This window comes from Moschus berezovskii, chromosome 27, assembly GCF_049115385.1.
Source record: "Moschus berezovskii isolate FMDL1 chromosome 27, NW_MosBer_1.0, whole genome shotgun sequence".
NCBI lineage: Eukaryota > Metazoa > Chordata > Mammalia > Artiodactyla > Moschidae > Moschus > Moschus berezovskii.
This window is the reverse complement of record NC_142486.1, coordinates 23852789-23872566: the sequence shown is the minus strand read 5'-3', so window position 1 is coordinate 23872566 and position 19778 is coordinate 23852789. Positions and strand designations below refer to the sequence as shown.

The window sequence follows — 19778 nt, the reverse complement described above, 5'->3', positions numbered from 1 at the left end:
TCAATTCTTTGGCGCTCAGCTTTCTTTAAAGTCCAATTCTCACATCCATACGTGACTACTGGAGAAACCATAGCCTTGACTAGATGGACCTTTGTTGGCAAAGTAATATCTCTGCTTTTTAATATGCTGTCTAGGTTGGTTGTAACTTTTCTTACAAGGAGTCTTTTATTTCATGGCTGCAGTCACCATCTGCAGTGATTTTTGAGCCCAAGAAAATAAAGTCTGACACTGTTTCTACTGTTTCTCCATCTATTTGCCATGAAGTGATGGGACTGGATGCCATGATTTTTGTTTTTTTAATGTTGAGCTTTAAGTCAACATTTTTTGCTCTCCTCTTTCACTTTCATCAAGAGACTCTTTAGTTCTTCACTTTCATCAAGAGACTCTTTAGTTCTTCACTTTCTGCAATAAGGGTGGTGTCATCTGCATATCTGAGGTTATTGATATTTCTCCCAGCAATCTTGATTCCAGCTTGTGCTTCATCCAGCCCAGCCTTTATCATGATGTACTCTGCATAGAACTTAAATAAACAGGGTGACAATATACAGCCTTGCCATACTCCTTTTCCAAATTCGAATCAGTCCAGTTCTAACTGTTGCTTCCTGACCTGCAAACAGATTTCTCAAGAGGCAGGTCAGGTGGTCTGGTATTCCCATCTCTTGAAGAATTTTCCACAGTTCATTGTGGTCCACACAGTCAAAGGCTCTGGCATAGCCAATAAAGCAAAAGTAGATATTTTTCTGGAACTCTCTTGCTTTTTCAACAATCCAGCGGATGTTGACAATTTGATCTCTGGTTCCTCTGCCTTTCTAAAACCAGTTCGAACATATGGAAGTTTACAGTTCATGTATTGTTGAAGCCTGGCTTGGAGAATTTTGAGCATTACTTTGCTAGCGTGTGAGATGAGTGCAATTGTAAGGTAGTTTGAACATTCTTTGGCATTGCCTTTCTTTGGGATTGGAATGAAAACTGACCTTTTCCAGTCTTGTAGCTACTGCTAAGTTTTCCAAATTTGCTGGCAATCAAGGCAAATTGGAGGTGGTCAAACAGGAGATGGCAAGAGTGACCATAGACATTCTAGGAATCAGTGAATTAAAATGGACTGGAATGGGTGAATTTAGCTCAGATGACCATTATATCTACTACTGTGGGCAGGAATCCCTTAGAAGAAATGGAGTAGCCATCATGGGCAACAAAAGAGTCCGAAATGCAGTACTTGGATGCAATCTTAAAAACAACAGAATGATTTCTGTTCATTTCCAAGGCAAACCATTCAATATTACAGTAATCCAGGCCTATGCCCCAACCAGTAATGCTGAAGAAGCAGAAGTTGAATGGTTCTACGAAGACCTACAAGACCTTTTAGAACTAACACCCAAAAAAGATGTCCTTTTCATTACAGGGGACTGGAATGCAAAAGTAGGAAGTCAAGAAACACCTGGAGTAACAGGCAAATTTGGCCGTGGAGCACAGAATGAAGCAGGGCAAAGGCTAATAGAGTTTTGTCAAGAGAATGCACTGGTCATAGCAAACACCCTCTTCCAACAACACAAGAGAAGACTCTACACATGGATGGTCAACACCAAAATCAGATTGATTATATTCTTTGCAGCCAAAGATGGAGAAGCTGTATACAGTTAGCAAAAACAAGACCAGGAGCTGACTGTGGCTCAGATCATGAACTCCTTATTGCCAAATTCAGACTTAAATTGAAGAAAGTAGGGAAAACCACTAGACCATTCAGATATGACCTAAATCAAATCCCTTATGACTATACAGTGGAAGTGAGAAATAGATTTAAGGGACTAGATCTGAAAGATAGAGTGCCTGATGAACTCTGGACAGAGGTTCGTGACATTGTACAGGAGACAGGGACCAAGACCATCCCCATGGAAAAGAAATGCAAAAAAGCAAAATGGCTGTCTGAGGAGGCCTTACAAATAGCTGTGAAAAGAAGAGAAGCGAAAAGCAAAGGAGAAAAGGAAAGATATAAGCATCTGAATGCAGAGTTCCAAAGAATAGTAAGGAGAGATAAGAAAGCCTTCCTCAGTGATCAATGCAAAGAAATAGAGGAAAACAACAGAATAGGAAAAACAAGAGATCTTTTTAAGAAAATTAGAGATTCCAAGGGAACGTTTCATGCAAAGATGGGCTCAATAAAGGACAGAAATGGTATGGACCTAACAGAAGCAGAAGATATTAAGAAGAGGTGGCAAGAATACACAGAAGAACTGTACAAAAAAGATCTTCACAACCAAGATAGTCACGATAACGTGATCACTGACCTAGAGCCAGACATCTTGGAATGTGAAGTCAAGTGGGCCTTAGAAAGCATCACTACTAACAAAGCTAGTGGAGGTGATGGAATTCCAGTTGAGCTATTTCAAATCTTGAAAGATGATGCTGTGAAAGTGCTGCACTCAATATGCCAGCAGATTTGGAAAACTCAGCAGTGGCCACAGGACTGGGAAAGGTCAGTCTTCATTCCAATCCCAAAGAAAGGCAATGCCAAACAATGCTCAAACTACCGCACAATTGCACTCATCTCACACGCTAGTAAAGTCATGCTCAAAATTCTCCAAGCCAGGCTTCAGCAGTATGTAAACCGTGAACTCCCAGATGTTCAAGCAAGTTTTAGAAAGGGCAGAGGCACCAGAGATCAAATTGCCAACATCCGCTGGATCATGGAGAAAGCAAGAGAGTTCCAGAAAAACACCTATTTCTGCTTCATTGACTATGCCAAAGCCTTTGACTGTGTGGATCACAATCAACTGTGCAACATTCTGAAAGAGATGGGAATACCAGACCACCTGACCTGCTTCTTGAGAAACCTGTATGCAGGTCAGGAAGCAACAGTCAGAACTGTACATGGAACAACCGACTGGTTCCAAATAGGAAAAGGAGTACATCAAGGCTGTATATTGTCATCTTGCTTATTTAACTTATATGCAGAGTACACCATGAGGAACGCTGGGCTGGAAGAAGTACAAGCTGGAATCAAGATTGCTGGGAGAAATATCAATAACCTCAGATATGCAGATGACACCACCCTTATGGCAGAAAGTGAAGAGGAACTCAAAAGCCTCTTGAGGAAAGTGAAGAGAAGAGTGAAAAGGTTGGCTTGAAGCTCAACATTCAGAAAACAAAGATCATGGCATCTGGTCCCATCACTTCATGGGAAATAGATGGAAAAACAGTGGAAACAGTGTCAGACTTTATTTTGGGGGGCTCCAAAATCACTGCAGATGCTGATTGCAGCCATGAAATTAAAAGACGCTTACTCCTTGGAAGGAAAGCTATGACCAACCTAGATAGTATATTAAAAAGCAGAGACATTACTTTGCCAACAAAGGTCTGTCTAATCAAGGCTATGGTTTTTCCCGTGGTCATGTATGGATGTGAGAGTTGGACTGTGAAGAAAGCTGATCGCCGAAGAATTGATGCTTTTGAACTGTGGTGCTGGAGAAGACTCTTGAGAGTCCCTTGGACTGCAAGGAGTTCCAACCAGTCCATTCTAAAGGAGATCAATCCTGGGTATTCATTGGAAGGACTGATGCTAAAGCTGAAACTCCAATACTTTGGCCACCTCATGCAAAGAGATGATTCACTGGAAAAGACTCTGATGCTGGGAAAGGTTGGGGGCGGGAGGAGAAGGGGACGACAGAGAATGAGATGGCTGGATGGCATTACCGACTCTGTGGACATGAGTTTGAGTGAACTCCAGGAGTTGGTGATGGACAGGGAGGCCTGGCGTGCTGTGATTCATGGGGTCGCGGAGAGGCGGACACAACTGAGCGACTGAACTGAACTGAGTGCAGCACTTTCAAAGCATCATCTTTTAGGATTTGAAATAGCTCAACTGGAATTCCATCACCTCCACTAGCTTTGTTTGTAGTGATGCTTCCTAAGGCCCACTTGACTTCACATTCCAGGATGTCTAGCTCTACGTGAGTAATCACACCATTGTGATGATCTGGGTCATGAAGATCTCTTTTGTACAGTTCTCCTGTGTATTGTTGCCACCTCTTCTTAATATCTTCTGCTTCTGTTATGTCCATATCATTTCCATCCTTTATTGAGCCCATCTTTGCATGAAATATTCCTTTGGTATCTCTAATTCTCTTGGAGAGAACTTTAGTCTTTCCCATTCTCTTGTTTCCCTCTATTTCTTTGCATTGATCACTGAGGAAGTCTTTCTTATCTCTTCTTGCTATTCTTTGGAACTCTGCATTCAAGTGTATCTTTCCTTTTCTCCTTTGTTTTTCACTTCTCTCTTCTTTTCACAGCTGTTTCTAAGGCCTCCTCAGACAGCCATTTTGCATTTTTTTACATTTCTTTTTCTTGGGGATAGTCTTGTTCCCTGTCTCCTGTACAATGTCATGAAGCTCCGCCCATAGTTCATCAGGCACTCTATCAGATCTAGTCCCTTAAATCTATTTCTCACTTGTCATACCTGAATGGTCTAGTGGTTTTCCCCACTTTCTTCAATTTAAGTCTGAATTTGGTGAGAAGAAGCTATGATCTGATCTACAGTCAGCTTCTGGTCTTGTTTTTGCTGACTGTATAGAGCTTCTCCATCTTTGGCTGCAAAGAATATAATCAGTCTGATTTAAGTGTTGACCATCTGCTAATGTCCATGTGTAGAGTCTTCTCTTGTGTTTTTGGAAGAGTGTATTTGCTATGACCAGTGAGCTCTCTTGGCAGCCTTTGCCCTGCTTCATTCCGTACTCCACGACCAAATTTGCCTGTGACTCCAGATGTTTCTTGACTTCCTACTTTTGCATTCCAGTCCCCTATAATGAAAAGGACATCTTTTTTCAGTGTTACTTCTAGAAGGTCTTGTAGGTCTTCATAGAACCGTTCAACTTCAGCTTCTTCAGCATTACTGGTCGGGGCATAGACTTGGATTACCGTGATATTGAATGGTTTACCTTGGAAATGAACAGAGATCATTAACCTCTTGTAAAACTGTTCTAAGCAGGTTAAAGACTTAACCTCCACCAGTTAAGACCACACGGTTGGTTTGCAATAGCAGCTGATCTCCCGTTGGTGACTGGAGGTTTATATAATTCTAGAGGTGAGTTCATAGGGACAAGTCAGTCAATTGGCAGGAAGAAGCAGCCTGATTTGACAAAAAAAAAAAAAAAAAAAACTGTAATAAAAACTGCAATCATTTATTTGTCACTTTTGGTTGAAGGTTCATGAAAATTGGGCTCATTTGGCCTGAATTAGACCCAGTAAAGAAGCTGTGGTTTAAGTCTATAGCTTCATAGCTATCCCCATAACCACTGTGCTACTGATTAAGTTTAACTCTGTTCTCCCAGGTTCTGTCCAGCTATCCAATTAACTACATGGTAGGCGCACCCATTGTTTACCGGATGTTGCTACTTCAGGACCTTTCCAGGTGATGGGGATTTTGGGGTTAAGAGCCTCTGGTCTATTGACCATACCTTGCCTCTGTGACATACACATGTGCTTATTTATGTGACCCTCTGAGCATGCATAGCCTCCTTAAAGTCAACCTCATTGTCAAAGCACCTAGAATCCAGCTCTAGGCTTAGTCAGAGTCTGGTTCAAGGGAGGCTCAGGAGAACACTGATCTCTCTTCTCTTCCTCAGTTATAAGTTCCCACATCTAAAGTGTTGCTTCAGTGGCGGGGAGACCCTCCTTCCAGACACTCTGGAAAAATGGAAGGCCCAAACAGGACTGGACATCCTAGAATTCTATGGCCAGACAGAAACGGTAGGAAACTTGCTCTAGGAAAGCATGGGCTGGTGAAGCTCATGGGTTTCAAAGGCTCTTTGATAATAAAAATATGAGTCACCATTTATCATATACTTATTCAATAAATAAAAATATTTAATAAGCAACTACTATGGGGGAGATATTGGCAATTCAGCAGAAATAAAACTGACAACACTCCTGCTCTCATGGAGATTACATTCTAGCATTCATGGGGGAGAAAGATATAAACAAATAAATGACATGCCAGATGGTGAGAAGTTCTACAGAGACAAGTGAAGCAGGTAAGGTGAAGAAAGGTGGGATAATAGCCTAGTGTTTCAGGTGGTGTCAATAGGAGAGTCCTCTGTAGTGGGGGAATGTTTTGGCAGAGACCTGAGTTTATTACATGTGTCAGGCACATGTCAAGCTGCTCAGACTGAAGTAAGGGATGGAGAAGAGAACCCACTAAGACCCCCCCCCACCTCATCTGCTGAGATGTCTTCTTGGAACTTTTGGGGTCCCTTGAGCACAACGTGGACTCATGTTGTGTCATACTATGCCACTTATCAAAACAACCTGGGGAATACTTCCCCCAACTCATTTCCCCAGTGTTCTTACTTTGACTCTCAGTACTTATTGCCTCCTCCTCTGTACTCTTCTATGCACATCCTTTTATGGTTAACGGGTCCCCTGACCCATTAGAGCTCCTGAGAGGGCTCACGGCAGCACTGTGATGTAGAAGAACAGTACAAGTGTGGGTGAGGACAATGGAGTTACAGCTGGACTTCTAGCCATCCACAGGAGACCATGTCTGGGGATGCTCCTTTGGACACAAAGATCTCCATAGGAGAATTCATCTCAAGATTCAAGCAGAGCTCTCCTTCTTATGGGAGAGAATTTAATCCCACACTGTATTAAAGGACTTTTGGTATCCACAGTCCCTTATTAAAGTATGCCCCCTCTAAAGAGATTGCAATGCATTAATTAACAGTTGTTAGTTCCTCTTCCCTGGGGCAAGGTCAATCAGAAACCTTTCAAATACTTTAGTGAAACCTCTAGGATGGAGATTCCAGGAAAAGGCAACAAGCCAGGGAAAAGGGAGAGAGGGAGCTACCAAACATGAACCAACTACAGGACAGTGTCAGGACCTGCTCTGCTGAATCTTTTTTACCAATCTGTCTACTACTTTCCTCAGGGACTCACTTGCAGAGTTTCCAAGACAATGAAAATCAAACCTGGCTACCTGGGAACTGCAATTCCCCATTATGATGTGCAGGTTTGTTCAGGGTATTAAGGAGGGAGGGTATGTATTTTTTTTTCAGCAATTTACTTATTACATTGTCCAAAAATAATAAAGATATTAAAATAATATTTTAAAAGGAGGATGGGAGGAGGGAGGAAGGGAGGGAGGAGGGAGAAAGGAAGTTATTCATATTCTAATCATCCAGGAAAAAATACTTTGAATAGCTGGAAAATTAGTTAGTTATGTAAATATACACATTTTAAAACAAAAATAGGGGTGAATTTTGACATACCATTTTGTAACTTCATTTTATCACTGAGTAATCTTGAGTGGCCATCTTTTCAGGTCAATTAATACCTATCTGCAGCATAATTTTTAATTACTACATAGCAGTAGATAGTATCATTCCACCACTCTTTATGCCTTTTGTTAGTTAATAGATGATTTCTAAAATTTTCGCCAGTAAAATCAACACTACAATGAATATGCCATAGCTAAAATTTTGTTCCTATCCCTTATTATTTCTTTGGGCTAAATTCCAAGATATAGAACTTATCTATATGTGTGTATGTGTATATATATATATATAAGCATACGTATTTAAAGTATAAAAACTTACATTTTAGTCAATGTTATGTGTAATTACCTGATCCCTGATATATATGATAATCATTGATGAAGACTGCTTTTTAGTATATTAATTAATTTTCACATAATTTCTTAAAATAAACTATTATTATCTCTGTTTCACAGATGAAGACACTGAGACATAGAACTTAGGTAACACAAAGTCAACTAATAAAGTATCAGAGTCATAATTTGAACTTTAATCTATCTGATGTTCAAGTCTGTGAGCCTCAAAAATAATGGGGTGCTATTATACTTCATGAACTCCTAAAACGACAAGTATCTTCCCAAGATCATCTGGTCCAGTCTCACTAAGGGGTTGCACCTAAACCATTTCAGACAAATGGATTAAAGATTTGGGCTTAAAGCTCTTGACTTCTCTTGGTTTCCAACTCTTTTCAGTCACCACTAGAGTAAGAGGATCTGTATGATCAGCTCTTTCATGTTGCCATGCAAGCTGTCTACTGTTATGCAGACCATTCTTCCAATCTGCTTCTTCCTCCAGGTAATAGATGAGAAGGGCAATGTCCTGCCACCTGGCACAGAAGGAGACGTGGGCGTCAGAGTCAAACCCATCAGACCTATAGGCATCTTTTCTGGCTATGTGGTGAGGAAAGCTTGCTCATCCCCCTCTGTCTCCTAGTGGAAATCGTGGGTTCTGAGAGGCATGAGGGGAGTTCCCACCTGCCAAGAGGCATTGGTAAGAAAAAGGGACAAACAGACAAAGGACAAAAAGTGTCTAAGAATGGGCACTTTGCCTAGCAAAAATCCTGATTATTCACTCCTGCTTTTCTTAGCCTATGGGTAAGATTCCCCTTGATGAATTGTCTTTCTCACAGGACCCCTGTTGCACTCCCAAGAGCTGTTTTATGACAGAAAGTTTATTGCCCCTGAATTATATAGAGCAGCATTCTTCCAAGGGCAGTACTGCCCCCTGTCTCAAGTACCATGCCCCTGTTCTATTCCACTGATCTCCTCTAGAGCTATACAAGATGCTTTACACTAAGACTTCACCATAAGTTAGAAGCATTCCTATCTTCAGATCTTGGAATATTAAAATTAGGTGACCCTCAAATCCAACTGCCCCACTATATGGGTGAGAATGGTAAAGTCAGAGTTTACAAGACTCATTCAAGTCCACCACAGCAAACAAGGGGCAAGGAAGACCTCAAACACATACCTTCTGACATCAAGATGATTAAATAATAAAATAAATAATCCAATAGTTACAGTTGCTGTCATTTATTGCAAGCTAACCACATGGCAAGCACTCTCCTAAAGCAGTTTATATACTTTAAACTTGCTTAATCCTTCCAATTAATCCTTGAAGTCCTTGGGCCCAAATTACTTGAGTTTAAAATCCTGCTCTACTAATTGCTGTGTGATCTTAGGCAAGTTACTGATCTCTCATACCTCAATTTCCTCTCTCATACCTCAGTTTCCTCAGATTCCTCTTGCTTTTTCAGATCTTCAATACCCCTAACTTCCAAATGAAGGAGTTAGGCTATGATTTCTCTATGCCACCTTTTGACCCAGAGATGGAACATTTATTCTAAATCTCACACCCCTACTCTTGAACAAAATATAGAGATGCTCTGACAAGGGGCGAACCTCAATCTTTCTCTCTGCTCATAAACAGTTACTTCAACTGAACAGAGGGGTTCAGCCACTACAGAAATACGCACATTGACCCAGGTGCAGGCAGCTTGCTGGTGTATCTCTAGAACTTTCACATCTAACAACCTGGACCCAAGAAAAATGTCTAATAAATCTTGGTTCCCTTGAACAGTGTCATGGAGTGGAGCAAGGGTTAGGCTGACCAGTAAAGGAAAGGTGGAATCTGTTGGGGAAAAGGCCCTAGAGCATGGGTGAATGAATTCATTGATATTATCCATCAAACTGGACCCCAGAGGAGTAAGTGAGAGACTCTGGGTGGAATAAATAAAAAGGGAAGTGCCAATTCCACCTGTTCGGGGAAGTCCTACCATGTGTAATAATTCAAGTTGTAAAATGAACAATCTGCACATCTGGTGATGGCAGGCCTAGGGAGGATTTAGGCTTTCCAGGTATAATGACTGTCTTTCTGTGGTCACCAGGACAATCTTGAGAAGACAGAAGCCAACATTAGAGGGGATTTTTGGGTCCTGGGAGACCGGGCAATCAAGGATCAAGATGGATATTTCCGATTCATGGGAAGAACAGATGATATCATTAACTCCAGTGGGTAAGCTTGGTTTCTGGGCAGGAAAAGGGTAATCCAGTTCTTTATTCTGTCTGATCCTAGACTTCTGAACTGAGCTAGAGGTTGAGTGTCCAGTCTTCTCTGAAAGACGGATTTTTCTACAGGTACCGGATTGGGCCCTCAGAAGTGGAGAATGTACTGATGGAGCACCCTGCTGTGGTTGAGACAGCTGTAGTAAGCAGCCCGGACCCCATTCGAGGAGAGGTGACGGGGGAACTGTAGCCTGGGGGGTGTACAGATGGTAGTTAAGGGTATGAACTCTGGGGCTAGACAGTCTGGGCCCAAACCTTAGCCCTGCTGCTTACTAGCTGTGTGTCCCTGGACAAGTTATTTAGCCTTTCTGTCTCAGTTTAACCATATGCAAGATGCAAAGCTGTTGTGAGGATTAAATGTGTTTGTAAAGTGCTTGAAACAAAGTCTGACCTGTAATAAGTACTATACAAAGTCTATCATCTGGGGCTGCAGATATTCTATCCTCTTTGGCATTTGAATCAGAATCTATTCACTGACTAGAACAGAGGAGGAATTTAAGCCAAGATAGAGCCTTTGATCGGAGAAGGCAATGGCAAGCCACTCCAGTACTCTTGCCTAGAAAATCCCATGGATGGAGGAGCCTGGTAGGCTGCAGTCTGTGGAGTGGCTAAGGGTCGGACACGACTGAGTGACTTCACTTTCACTTTCACACATTGGAGAAGGAGACGGCAACCCACTCCAGTGTTTTTGCCTGGAGAATCCCAGGGATGGGGGACCCTGGTGGGCTTCCGTCTGTGGGGTCACACAGAGTCAGACATGACCGAAGTGACTTAGCAGCAGCAGCAGCAAAGCCTTTGAGGCATGCGGTTTTTAGTGAGAGGAAGAGAGGAAAAAAGGCCCCTATAATGCCAAGGTTAATGAAATAAGCCCAGATGAAATCTAGAAGAGCTTGTGTATGTAAAGGAAAATTTAAGGATGGAAAGACTTGGTTGATGTCCAGGGTGAAAATTGATAATATCATACACCTGGTAGTTGTGGGAAATATCATAGGCTCAAAACCCTGGGTGCCAAGCACTGACCTAAGCCATACTGTATATGATTTCTTTTTATTTCCCATGAATTAAACATGAAAGTTGGATCTCTGTTTCATAGGCTGGCAAACTAATTGGGAGAGGTTAAACAAATCTTTTAGGTTTATTGTTCCCAGCCTTTATTTTCCTGTCTTCTAACTAGCTTTTTCCCATCACACTCTATTGTCCTTGGGATATGAGGTAATCCTGGTCTCAATCTACAGTCCTACTTGCTCATCAATAAACAGCTTGAGAGAAAGTTGGAATCTTGGCAATGATTGTCCCTGGGTCCTACTTTTCCTTTGCTCCAGATATGCAAATGAGGGGATATAAAGATGGTGGCTATGGTGCAAGTCTTGACACTGATTATCCCAGGGGATGACGATGCACTCTGATCATTCTCTCTGGGCCCTCATCCTTGCTGTAGGTAGTGAAGGCATTTGTGGTCTTGGCCCCACACTTTCAGTCCCATGACCCAGATGAGCTCACCAAGGAGCTGCAGCAGCATGTGAAGTCAGTGACAGCCCCATACAAGTACCCAAGGAAGGTAAGGCCTCTGGATCCCCATGCCCTTCCCCCTCTACTTAGGGATAGAGATATGGTTTTCCTCTTGTAGTTCTCTTTTTCAGGGCAAGGACCAAGCCTTTACTCTAAAGTTCTGCTTGATTATGACCAAGAAAATCCAAAAAGACAATCCAGTAACTGTCTGCTGCTGCTGCTGCTAAGTCACTTCAGTCGTGTCCGACTCTGTGTGACCCCATAGACAGAAGCCCACCAGGGTCCCCTGTCCCTGGGATTCTCCAGGCAAGAACACTGGAATGGGTTGCCATTTCCTTCTCCAATGTGTGAAAGTGAAAAGTGAAAGTGAAGTCACTCAGTCGTGTCCGACCCTTAGCGACCCCACGGACTGCAGCTTACCAGGCTCCTCCATCCATGGGATTTTCTAGGCAAGAGTACTGGAGTGGCTTGCCATTGCCTTCTCCAAATAACTGCCTAGATGCCTGAAAATTGGCCTTTAATTCACTCAGAATTGAAACTCAGATTCTCCCATGGGAACAAGTTCTAGCCAATATCTGGCCCATATCCCCACTCTTGGCTTTGAGGTCTTGCTATATTATTCAAGATTCTCTCACTTGCAAGTGACAGAAATTCAATCTGAAGTGTATTGCTCACACAGTTGAAAAGTCCAAGGTTGGGGAAACTTTGTTGTGGCTGATACCTATCTTTCAGATGGTGTGGTCAAGGATGTCTTTTTTCATCCCTTAACTCTCCTTCTTTCTGTATTGGCTTCATTTCTTGAATTGTGCTCCCTGTGAGATAGTCCCCACGAGCTCCAAACAAACAGTTTTAGCAGTTTAGATAATCTCAGTTGGACAAAAAAAAAACATCTTTTCCCTCAAAGGCACCAGCAAAAGTCTTCAAGCTCATTCTCATTGAACTTGGGTCATGTACCCATGATTAAACCAGTCTTTGTAACCAGGGGAATGGACACTCTGATTTGCCAGAGTGGTGAGTCATGTAATCAGCCCTGACAAGTACAGGAAGGGTGGGAGAGAGGACTGCTCTACACCCCTGACATGGACTCAGTGATCTCACCACAATAAAAAGGAACTGCTCTTACCAGGAAAGGTAAAGAACATAGAATACACTCTCCCTGTTTTCAGCTATTTTTACACTGGGGCAAGAAACTAAGGCATGGAGACTGATGTAGAAATGGGTATCCCAGGTTTTGGAGCTGGGTACAAGATAGAAGCTTGCTGGAGGGCATGAAAAAAGCATTTTTGTGTCTGAGGTAGACACACACACACACATACACACACACACACACAAAGACACTATATTTTTTAAGTGGTAAGCCTTACACATCTCAGATTTTCACTGATGCTTTGTCAACACAGGCTAATTATCATGGGTGGGTTTTCTGAGACGCAAACTCTGGGAAGGAAATTAACATGCGGAGGTTTATTAGGGATCAACACAAGGGGAAGGAAACAGAAGGGAAGAGACAGGTGTTTGCTGTTGTTGTTTGGTCACTCAGTCGTGTCTGACTCTTTATGACCCCATGGACTGCAGCACACCAGGCTTCCCTGTCCTTCACCATCTTCCAGAGTTTGTTCAAACTCATGTCCATCGAGTCAGTGATGCCATCCAACCATCTCATTCTCTGATAGCCCCTTCTCCTCTTGCCTTCAGTCTTTCCCAGAATCAAGGTCTTTTCCAATGAGTCATCTCTTCACATCAGGTGGGCAAAGCATTGGAACTTCACCTTCAGCATCACTCCTTCCAATTAATATTCAGTATTTGTTTCCTTTAGGACTGACTGATTTGATCTCCTTGCAGTCCAAGGGACTCTCAAGTCTTCTCTAGCACCACAGTTCAAAAGCATTAATTTTTTGTCACTCAGCCTTCTTTATGGTCCAACTCTCACATCCATACATGACTACTGGAAAAATCATAGCTTTGACTATATGGACCTTTGTTGGCAAAATGATGTCTCTGCTTTTTAAGACACTGGCTAAGTTTGTTATAGCTTTTCTTTCAGGGAGCAAGTGTTTTTTAGTTTCATGGCTGCAGTCCCCATCTGCAGTGATTTTGGAGCCCAGGAAAATAAAGTCTCTCATTTTTTCCATTTTTTCTCCAGCTATTTGCCCTATAGTGATGGGATCAGATACCATGATCTTTGTTTTTTTGAATGTTGAGTTTTAAGCCAGCTTTTTCACTCTCCTCTTCCACCTTCCTCAAAAGGCTCTTAGTTCCTCTTTGCTTTCTGCCATTATGGTGGTGTCATCTGCATATTTGAGGTAATTGATATTTCTCCCGGCAATATTGATTCCATCATCTTGAGCTTCATCCAGCCTAGCATTTCACATGATGTACTCTGCATATAAGTGAAATAAGCAGCGTGACAATATACAGCCTTCTCATACTCCTTACCCAATTTTGAACCAGTCAGTCATTCCATGTCTGGTTCTAACTGTTGCTTCTTGACCCGCATTCAGGTTTCTCAGGAGGCAGGTAAGGTGGTCTGGTATTCCCATCTCTTTAAGAATTTTCCAGTTTGTTGTGATCTACACAGTCAAAGTCTTTAGTGTAGTTAATGAAGCAGAAGTAGAAGGTTTTCTGGAATTCTCTTGCTTTTTCTATGATCCAACAGACGTTGCCAATTTGATCTCTGGTTCTTCTGCCTTTTCCAACCTAACTTATACGTCTGGAACTTCTCAGTTCACATACTGCTGAAGCCTAGCTTAAAGGCTTTTGAGCATTACCTTCCTGGCGTGAGAAATAAGAGCAATTGTGTGATAGTTTGACCATTCCTTGGCATTGCCCTTCTTTGGGATTGGAATGAAACCTGATCTTTTCCAGTCCTGTGGCTACTGCTGAGTTCTCAATTTGCTGGCAAATTGAGTGCAGCCTTTTCACAGCACCATCTTTTAAGATTTGAAATAGCTCAGCTGGAATTCCATCACCTCGACTAGCTTTGTTCATATTAATACATGGATCATGGAAAAACCAAGAGAGTTCCAGAAGAACATCTATTTCTGCTTCATTGACTGTGCCAAAGCCTATGACTGTGTGGATCACAATAAACTGGAAAATTCTGAAAGAGGAATACCAGACCACCTGACCTGCCTCCTGAGAAACCTATATGCAGGTCAGGAAGCAACAGTTAGAACTGAACACAGAACAACAGACTTCTTCCAAATAGGAAAAGGAGTACGTCAAGGCTGGATATTGTCACCCTGCTTATTTAACTTATATGCAGAGTACATCATGAGGAATGCTGGCCTGGAAGAAGCACAAGCTGGAATCAAGATTACCAGGAGAAATATCAGTAACCTCAGATATGCAGATGACACTACCCTTATGGCAGAAAGTGAAGAGGAAGTAAAAAGCCTCTTGAGGAAAGTGAAAGAGAACAGTGAAAAAGTTGGCTTGAAGCTCAACATTCAGAAAACAAAGATCATGGCATCTGGTCCCATCACTTCATGGGAAATAGATGGGGAAACAGTGGAAACAGTGTCAGACTTTATTTTTTTGGGCTCCAAAATCACTGTGGATGCTGATTGCAGCCATGAAATTAAAAGACGCTTACTCCTTGGAAGGAAAGTTACGACCAAACTAGATAGCATATTAAAAAGCAGAGACATTACTTTGCCAATAAAGGTCCGTCTAGTCAAGGCTATGGTTTTTCCCATGGTCATGTATGGATGTGAGAGTTGGACTGTGAAGAAAGCTGATCGCTGAAGAATTGATGCTTTTGAACTGTGGTATTGAAGAAGACTCTTGAGAGTCCTTTGGACTGCAAGGAGATCCAACCAGTCCATTCTAAAGGATATCAATCCTGAGTGTCCGTTGGAAGGACTGATGCTAAAGCTGAAACTCCAATACTTTGGCCACCTCATGGGAAGAGTTGACTCACTGGAAAAGACTCTGATGCTGGGAGGGATTGGGGGCAGGAGAAGAAGGGGATGACAGAGAATGAGATGGCTGGATGGCATCACCGACTCAATGGACATGAGTTTGAGTGAACTCTGGGAGTTGGTGATGGACAGGGAGGCCTGGCGTGCTGTGATCCATGGGGTCGCAAAGAGTCAGACATGACTGAGCCACTGAACTGACTGACTGAATGCTTCCTAAGGCCCACTTGACTTCATCCTCCAGGCTGTCTGGCTGTAGGTGAGTGATCACACCATCATGGTTATCTGGGTCATGAAGACCTTTTTTGTATAGTTTTTTTGTTTATTCTTGCCATCTCTTCTTAACATCTTCTGCTTCTGTTAGGTCCATACTGTTTCTGTCCTTTATTTTGTCAATCTTGGCAAGAAATATTCCCTTGGCATCTCTGATTTTCTTGAAGAGATCTCTAGTCTTTCCCATTTTTTACCCCAGACTGTCCATCAAAAATGGGTTTACTTGACAGCAGCAAAGATTGAAATTCAGAGTCTTGAACTATGGCAAGCCATGTGCAAGGAAAGGAGGTCTCTTTTGAAGAGGAGAAAAGGAAGTTGGCAAGGCTATAGTAAACAGAGTATCCAGGGGAGGAACTGAAAGTTCAAAGTATAGTGTCTTTTCATTAGCTGAGTTGTGACAATCTCTCATTGGCAAGAAGAGGAAGGTAAAGATTTACTGGAATTGAAGCAAATGACATCTAATAAGAAAGCTTTCCCAAGATATTTGGACCAGATCTGGTAGAAGATTGTCACCAAACCTTTGATGATGACATACCATTTCAAATGAGCCCCAGTTTCTATGAACTTGATAGCATATGGATTTAATAAACAGAAACCTCAATTAAAATAGAATTGAAAGACCAGAAAGGGAAACTATGAGAGCGTTAGAGGCTCTGGTAGGACTGGGTTGTTATTTAGTTCAAATCAGAGTTATCACTTTTCATCAAACCAATAATTCTTTAATTTTCTATCTTGTTTTCCTTTTATGAGGCCAATTATTTGGCTTCTGTAGCAAGTTGTTCTAAATTATAATTTGGGGAAGTACTCTTTGGACCATGACAGCCATGTGGTGGTGAAGGGGCTTGTGTAACTCAATGAAGCTATGAGCCATGCTGTGTAGGGACACCAAGATGGGCGGGTCATAGTTAAGTGTTTTGACAAAACGTGGTCCACTGGAGAAGGAAATGGCAACTCACTCCAATAGTCTTGCCTGGAGAACCACATGAACAGTATGAAAAGGCAGAAAGATATGACACCAGAAGATGAGCACCCCCAGATTAGAAGGTGTCCAATATACTACTGGGGAAGAGCAGAGGGCAACTACTAATAGCTCCATCAAGAAAGAAATGACTGGTCCAAAAAAAAAATGATGCTCAGCTCTGGATGTGTCTGGTGGTGAAAGTTAAGTCTGATGCTTTAAAGAATAATATTGCATAGGAAACTGGAATGATAGGTCCATGAGTCAAGGTAAATTGGCTATGGTCAAGCGGGAGACAATAAGATTGAACATTGGCATCTTATGGATGAGTGAAATAAAATGGATGGGAATGAGTGAATTTAAATCAGATGAACATTATATCTATCATTGTGGGCAAAAAATGGAGTAGCCCTCATAGTCAACAAAAGAGTCCAAAATGCAGCACTTGGGTGCAGTCTCAAAAAGCAACAGAATAATCTTTCATTTCCAAAACAAACCACTCAATGTCACAGTAACCAAGTTTATGTCCCAACCTCTATGCCAAAGAAGCTGAAGTTGAACAGTTCTACGAAGACCTACAACACCTTCTAGAAATAATACCAAAAAAAGATGTCCTTTTCATCATAGGGGATTGGAATGCAAAAGTAGGAAGTCGCGCGATACCTGGAGTAACAGGCAAGTGTGGCCTTGGAGAACAAAATGAAGCAGGGCAAAGGCTAACAGAGTTTTGGCACGAAAACATGCTGGTCGTGGCAAATATCAATTTCCAACACATGAGCTAAATCTGTACAAAGATATCACCAAATGGCCAATACTGAAATCAGATTAATAATATTCTTTGCATCCAAAAATGAAGGAGCTCTATACTGTCTCAAAAACAATACCTGAAGCTGACTGTGACTCAGATCATGAGCTCGTTATTGCAAAATTCAGGCTTAAGTTGAAGAAAGTAGGGAACATGTAGGCCATTCAGGTATGACCTAAATAAAAATCCCTCATGATTCTAAGTGGAGGTGATGAATAGATTCAGGGGACTAGATCTTGTACACAGAATACCTGAAGAACTATGGACAGAGGTTTGTAACACTGTTTAGGAGGCAGTGACCAAAACATCCCAAAGCAAAAGAAATGCAGGAAGGCAAAGTGGTTGTCCGAGGAGGCTTTACAAATAGCTGAGGAAAGAAGAAAAGTGAAAGGCAAGGGAGAAGGGAAAGATTAATGTAGACTGAATGCAGACTTTGGGAGAATAGCAAGGAGAGATAAGAAAGCCTTCTTAAGTGAACAATGCAAAGAAACAGAGGAAAACATAGAATGGGAAAGACTAGAGATCTCCTCAAGAAAATTGGAGAGATCAAGGGAACATTTCATGCAAGGATGGCCATGATAAAGGACAGAAACGGTAGGGACCTAAGAGAAGCAGCAGAGGAGATTAAGAAGAGGTGACAAGAACACAGAACTATACTATAAAGGTCATAATGACCCAGATAACCACAGTGGTGTTCACTCACCTAGAGCCGTTCCGTTCCGTTCCGTCGCTCAGCCGTGTCCAACTCTATGCGATCCTGTGGACTGTAGCCTACCAGTCTTCTCGGTCCATGGGATTCTCCAGGCAAGAATACTGGAGTGGGTTACCGTTTCCTTCTCCAGGGGATCTTCCCAACCCAGGGATCGAACCTGGGTCTCCCGCATGGGAGGCAAACACTTTAACCTCTGAGCCACCAGGGAAGCCCAACCTCAAATGTGAAGTCAAGTAGGCCTTAGGAAGTATCACTACAAACAAAGCTAGTGGAGGTGATGGAACTTCAGCTGAGCTATTTAAAATTCTAAAAGATGATGCTGTGAAAGTGCTGCAGTCCACATGCCAACAAATTTGGAAAGCTCAGCAGTGGCTACAGGACTGGAAATTTCAGTTTTCTTTCCAGTCCCAAAGAAGGGCAATGACAAAGAATGTTTAAACTACTGTACAATTGCTCTCATTTCACATGCTAGCAAGTTTATGCTCAAAAACCTTCAACCTAGGCTTCAACAGTACATGAAACAAGAACTTTCAAATGTACAATCTGGGTTTAGAAAAAGCAGAAGAACAAGAGATTAAATTGCCAACACTTGTTGGAACATGGAGTAAACAAGGGAGTTCCAGAAAAACATTACTTCTGCTTCATTGACTATGCTAAAGACTTTGTGTGGATCACAACAAACTGTGAAAAATTCTTAAAGAGATGGGAGTACCAGACCACCTCACCTGTTTCCTGAGAAACTTGTTTGCTTGTCAAGCAGAAACAGTTAGTACTGGACATGGAACAACAGATGGGTTCAAAATTGGGAAAGGAGTATGCCAAAGCTGTATTTTGTCACCCAGCTTGTTTAACTTATATGCAAAATACATCATGTAAAATCCTGGGCTGGATGAATCACAAGCTGAAATCAAGGTTGCTAGGAAAAATATCAACAAATTTCAATATGTAGATGATACCACTCTAATGGCAGAAAGTGAAGAGGAACTAAAGAGTCTCTTGAGGAGAGTGAAAAAGCTGGCTTAAAACTCAACAGCCAAAAAAGTAAGATCATGGCATCCAGTCCCATCACCTCATGGCAAACAGATGGGGGAAAGTGGAAATAGTGACAGATTTTATTTTCTTAGACTCCAAAATCACTGTAGATGGTGACTGCAGCCATGAAATTAAAAGATGCTTGCTCCTTGGAAGAAAAGTTGTAACAAACCTGTGCTGTTCTTAGTCACTCAGTCGTGTCCAACTGTTTGAGACCTCATGGACTGTAGCCTGCCAGGCTCCTCTGTCCACCAGGCAAGAATACTGGAATGGGTTGTTATGCCCTCCTCCAGGGGATCTTCCCAATCCAGGAATTGAACTGGGGTCTCCTGCATTGCAGGCGGATTCTCCACCAACTAAGCCACCAGGAAAGCTCAAGAATACTGGAGTTGGTAGCCTATCCATTCTCCAGGGGAACTTCCCAACCCAGGATTTGAACCAGGGTATCCCACATTGCAGGCAGATTCTTTATCAGATAAGCTACCCGAGAAGCCCATGACAAACCTAGATAGCATATTAATAAGCAGAGACATCAGTTTACTGATGAAGGTCCATAGAGTTCAAGCTATGATTTTTCCCTTAGTCATGTATGGATATGAGAGTTGTACCATAAAGAAGGCTATGTGTGTGTTAGTTGCTCAATCGTGTCTGACTCTTTGTGATCCCATGGACTGTAGCTAGCCAGGCTCCTCTGTCCATGG

General features: G+C 42.1%; 1 protein-coding gene across 1 annotated transcript in view; it reads left to right on the top strand.

The window, feature by feature from the left end:
• Positions 1–19576, top strand: part of LOC129545103 (acyl-coenzyme A synthetase ACSM2B, mitochondrial-like) — a 32669-nt gene extending 13093 nt beyond the window's left edge. The window contains exons 6-13 of the mRNA XM_088832825.1: positions 5325–5404; positions 5619–5742; positions 6920–7000; positions 8100–8201; positions 9691–9818; positions 9941–10040; positions 11307–11426; positions 19418–19576. Of these exons, the coding sequence (XP_088688951.1) occupies positions 5325–5404; positions 5619–5742; positions 6920–7000; positions 8100–8201; positions 9691–9818; positions 9941–10040; positions 11307–11426; positions 19418–19576 (894 nt within the window). The remainder of the gene's footprint in view (positions 1–5324; positions 5405–5618; positions 5743–6919; positions 7001–8099; positions 8202–9690; positions 9819–9940; positions 10041–11306; positions 11427–19417) is intronic.
• The last annotated feature ends 202 nt before the right edge of the window (positions 19577–19778 follow it).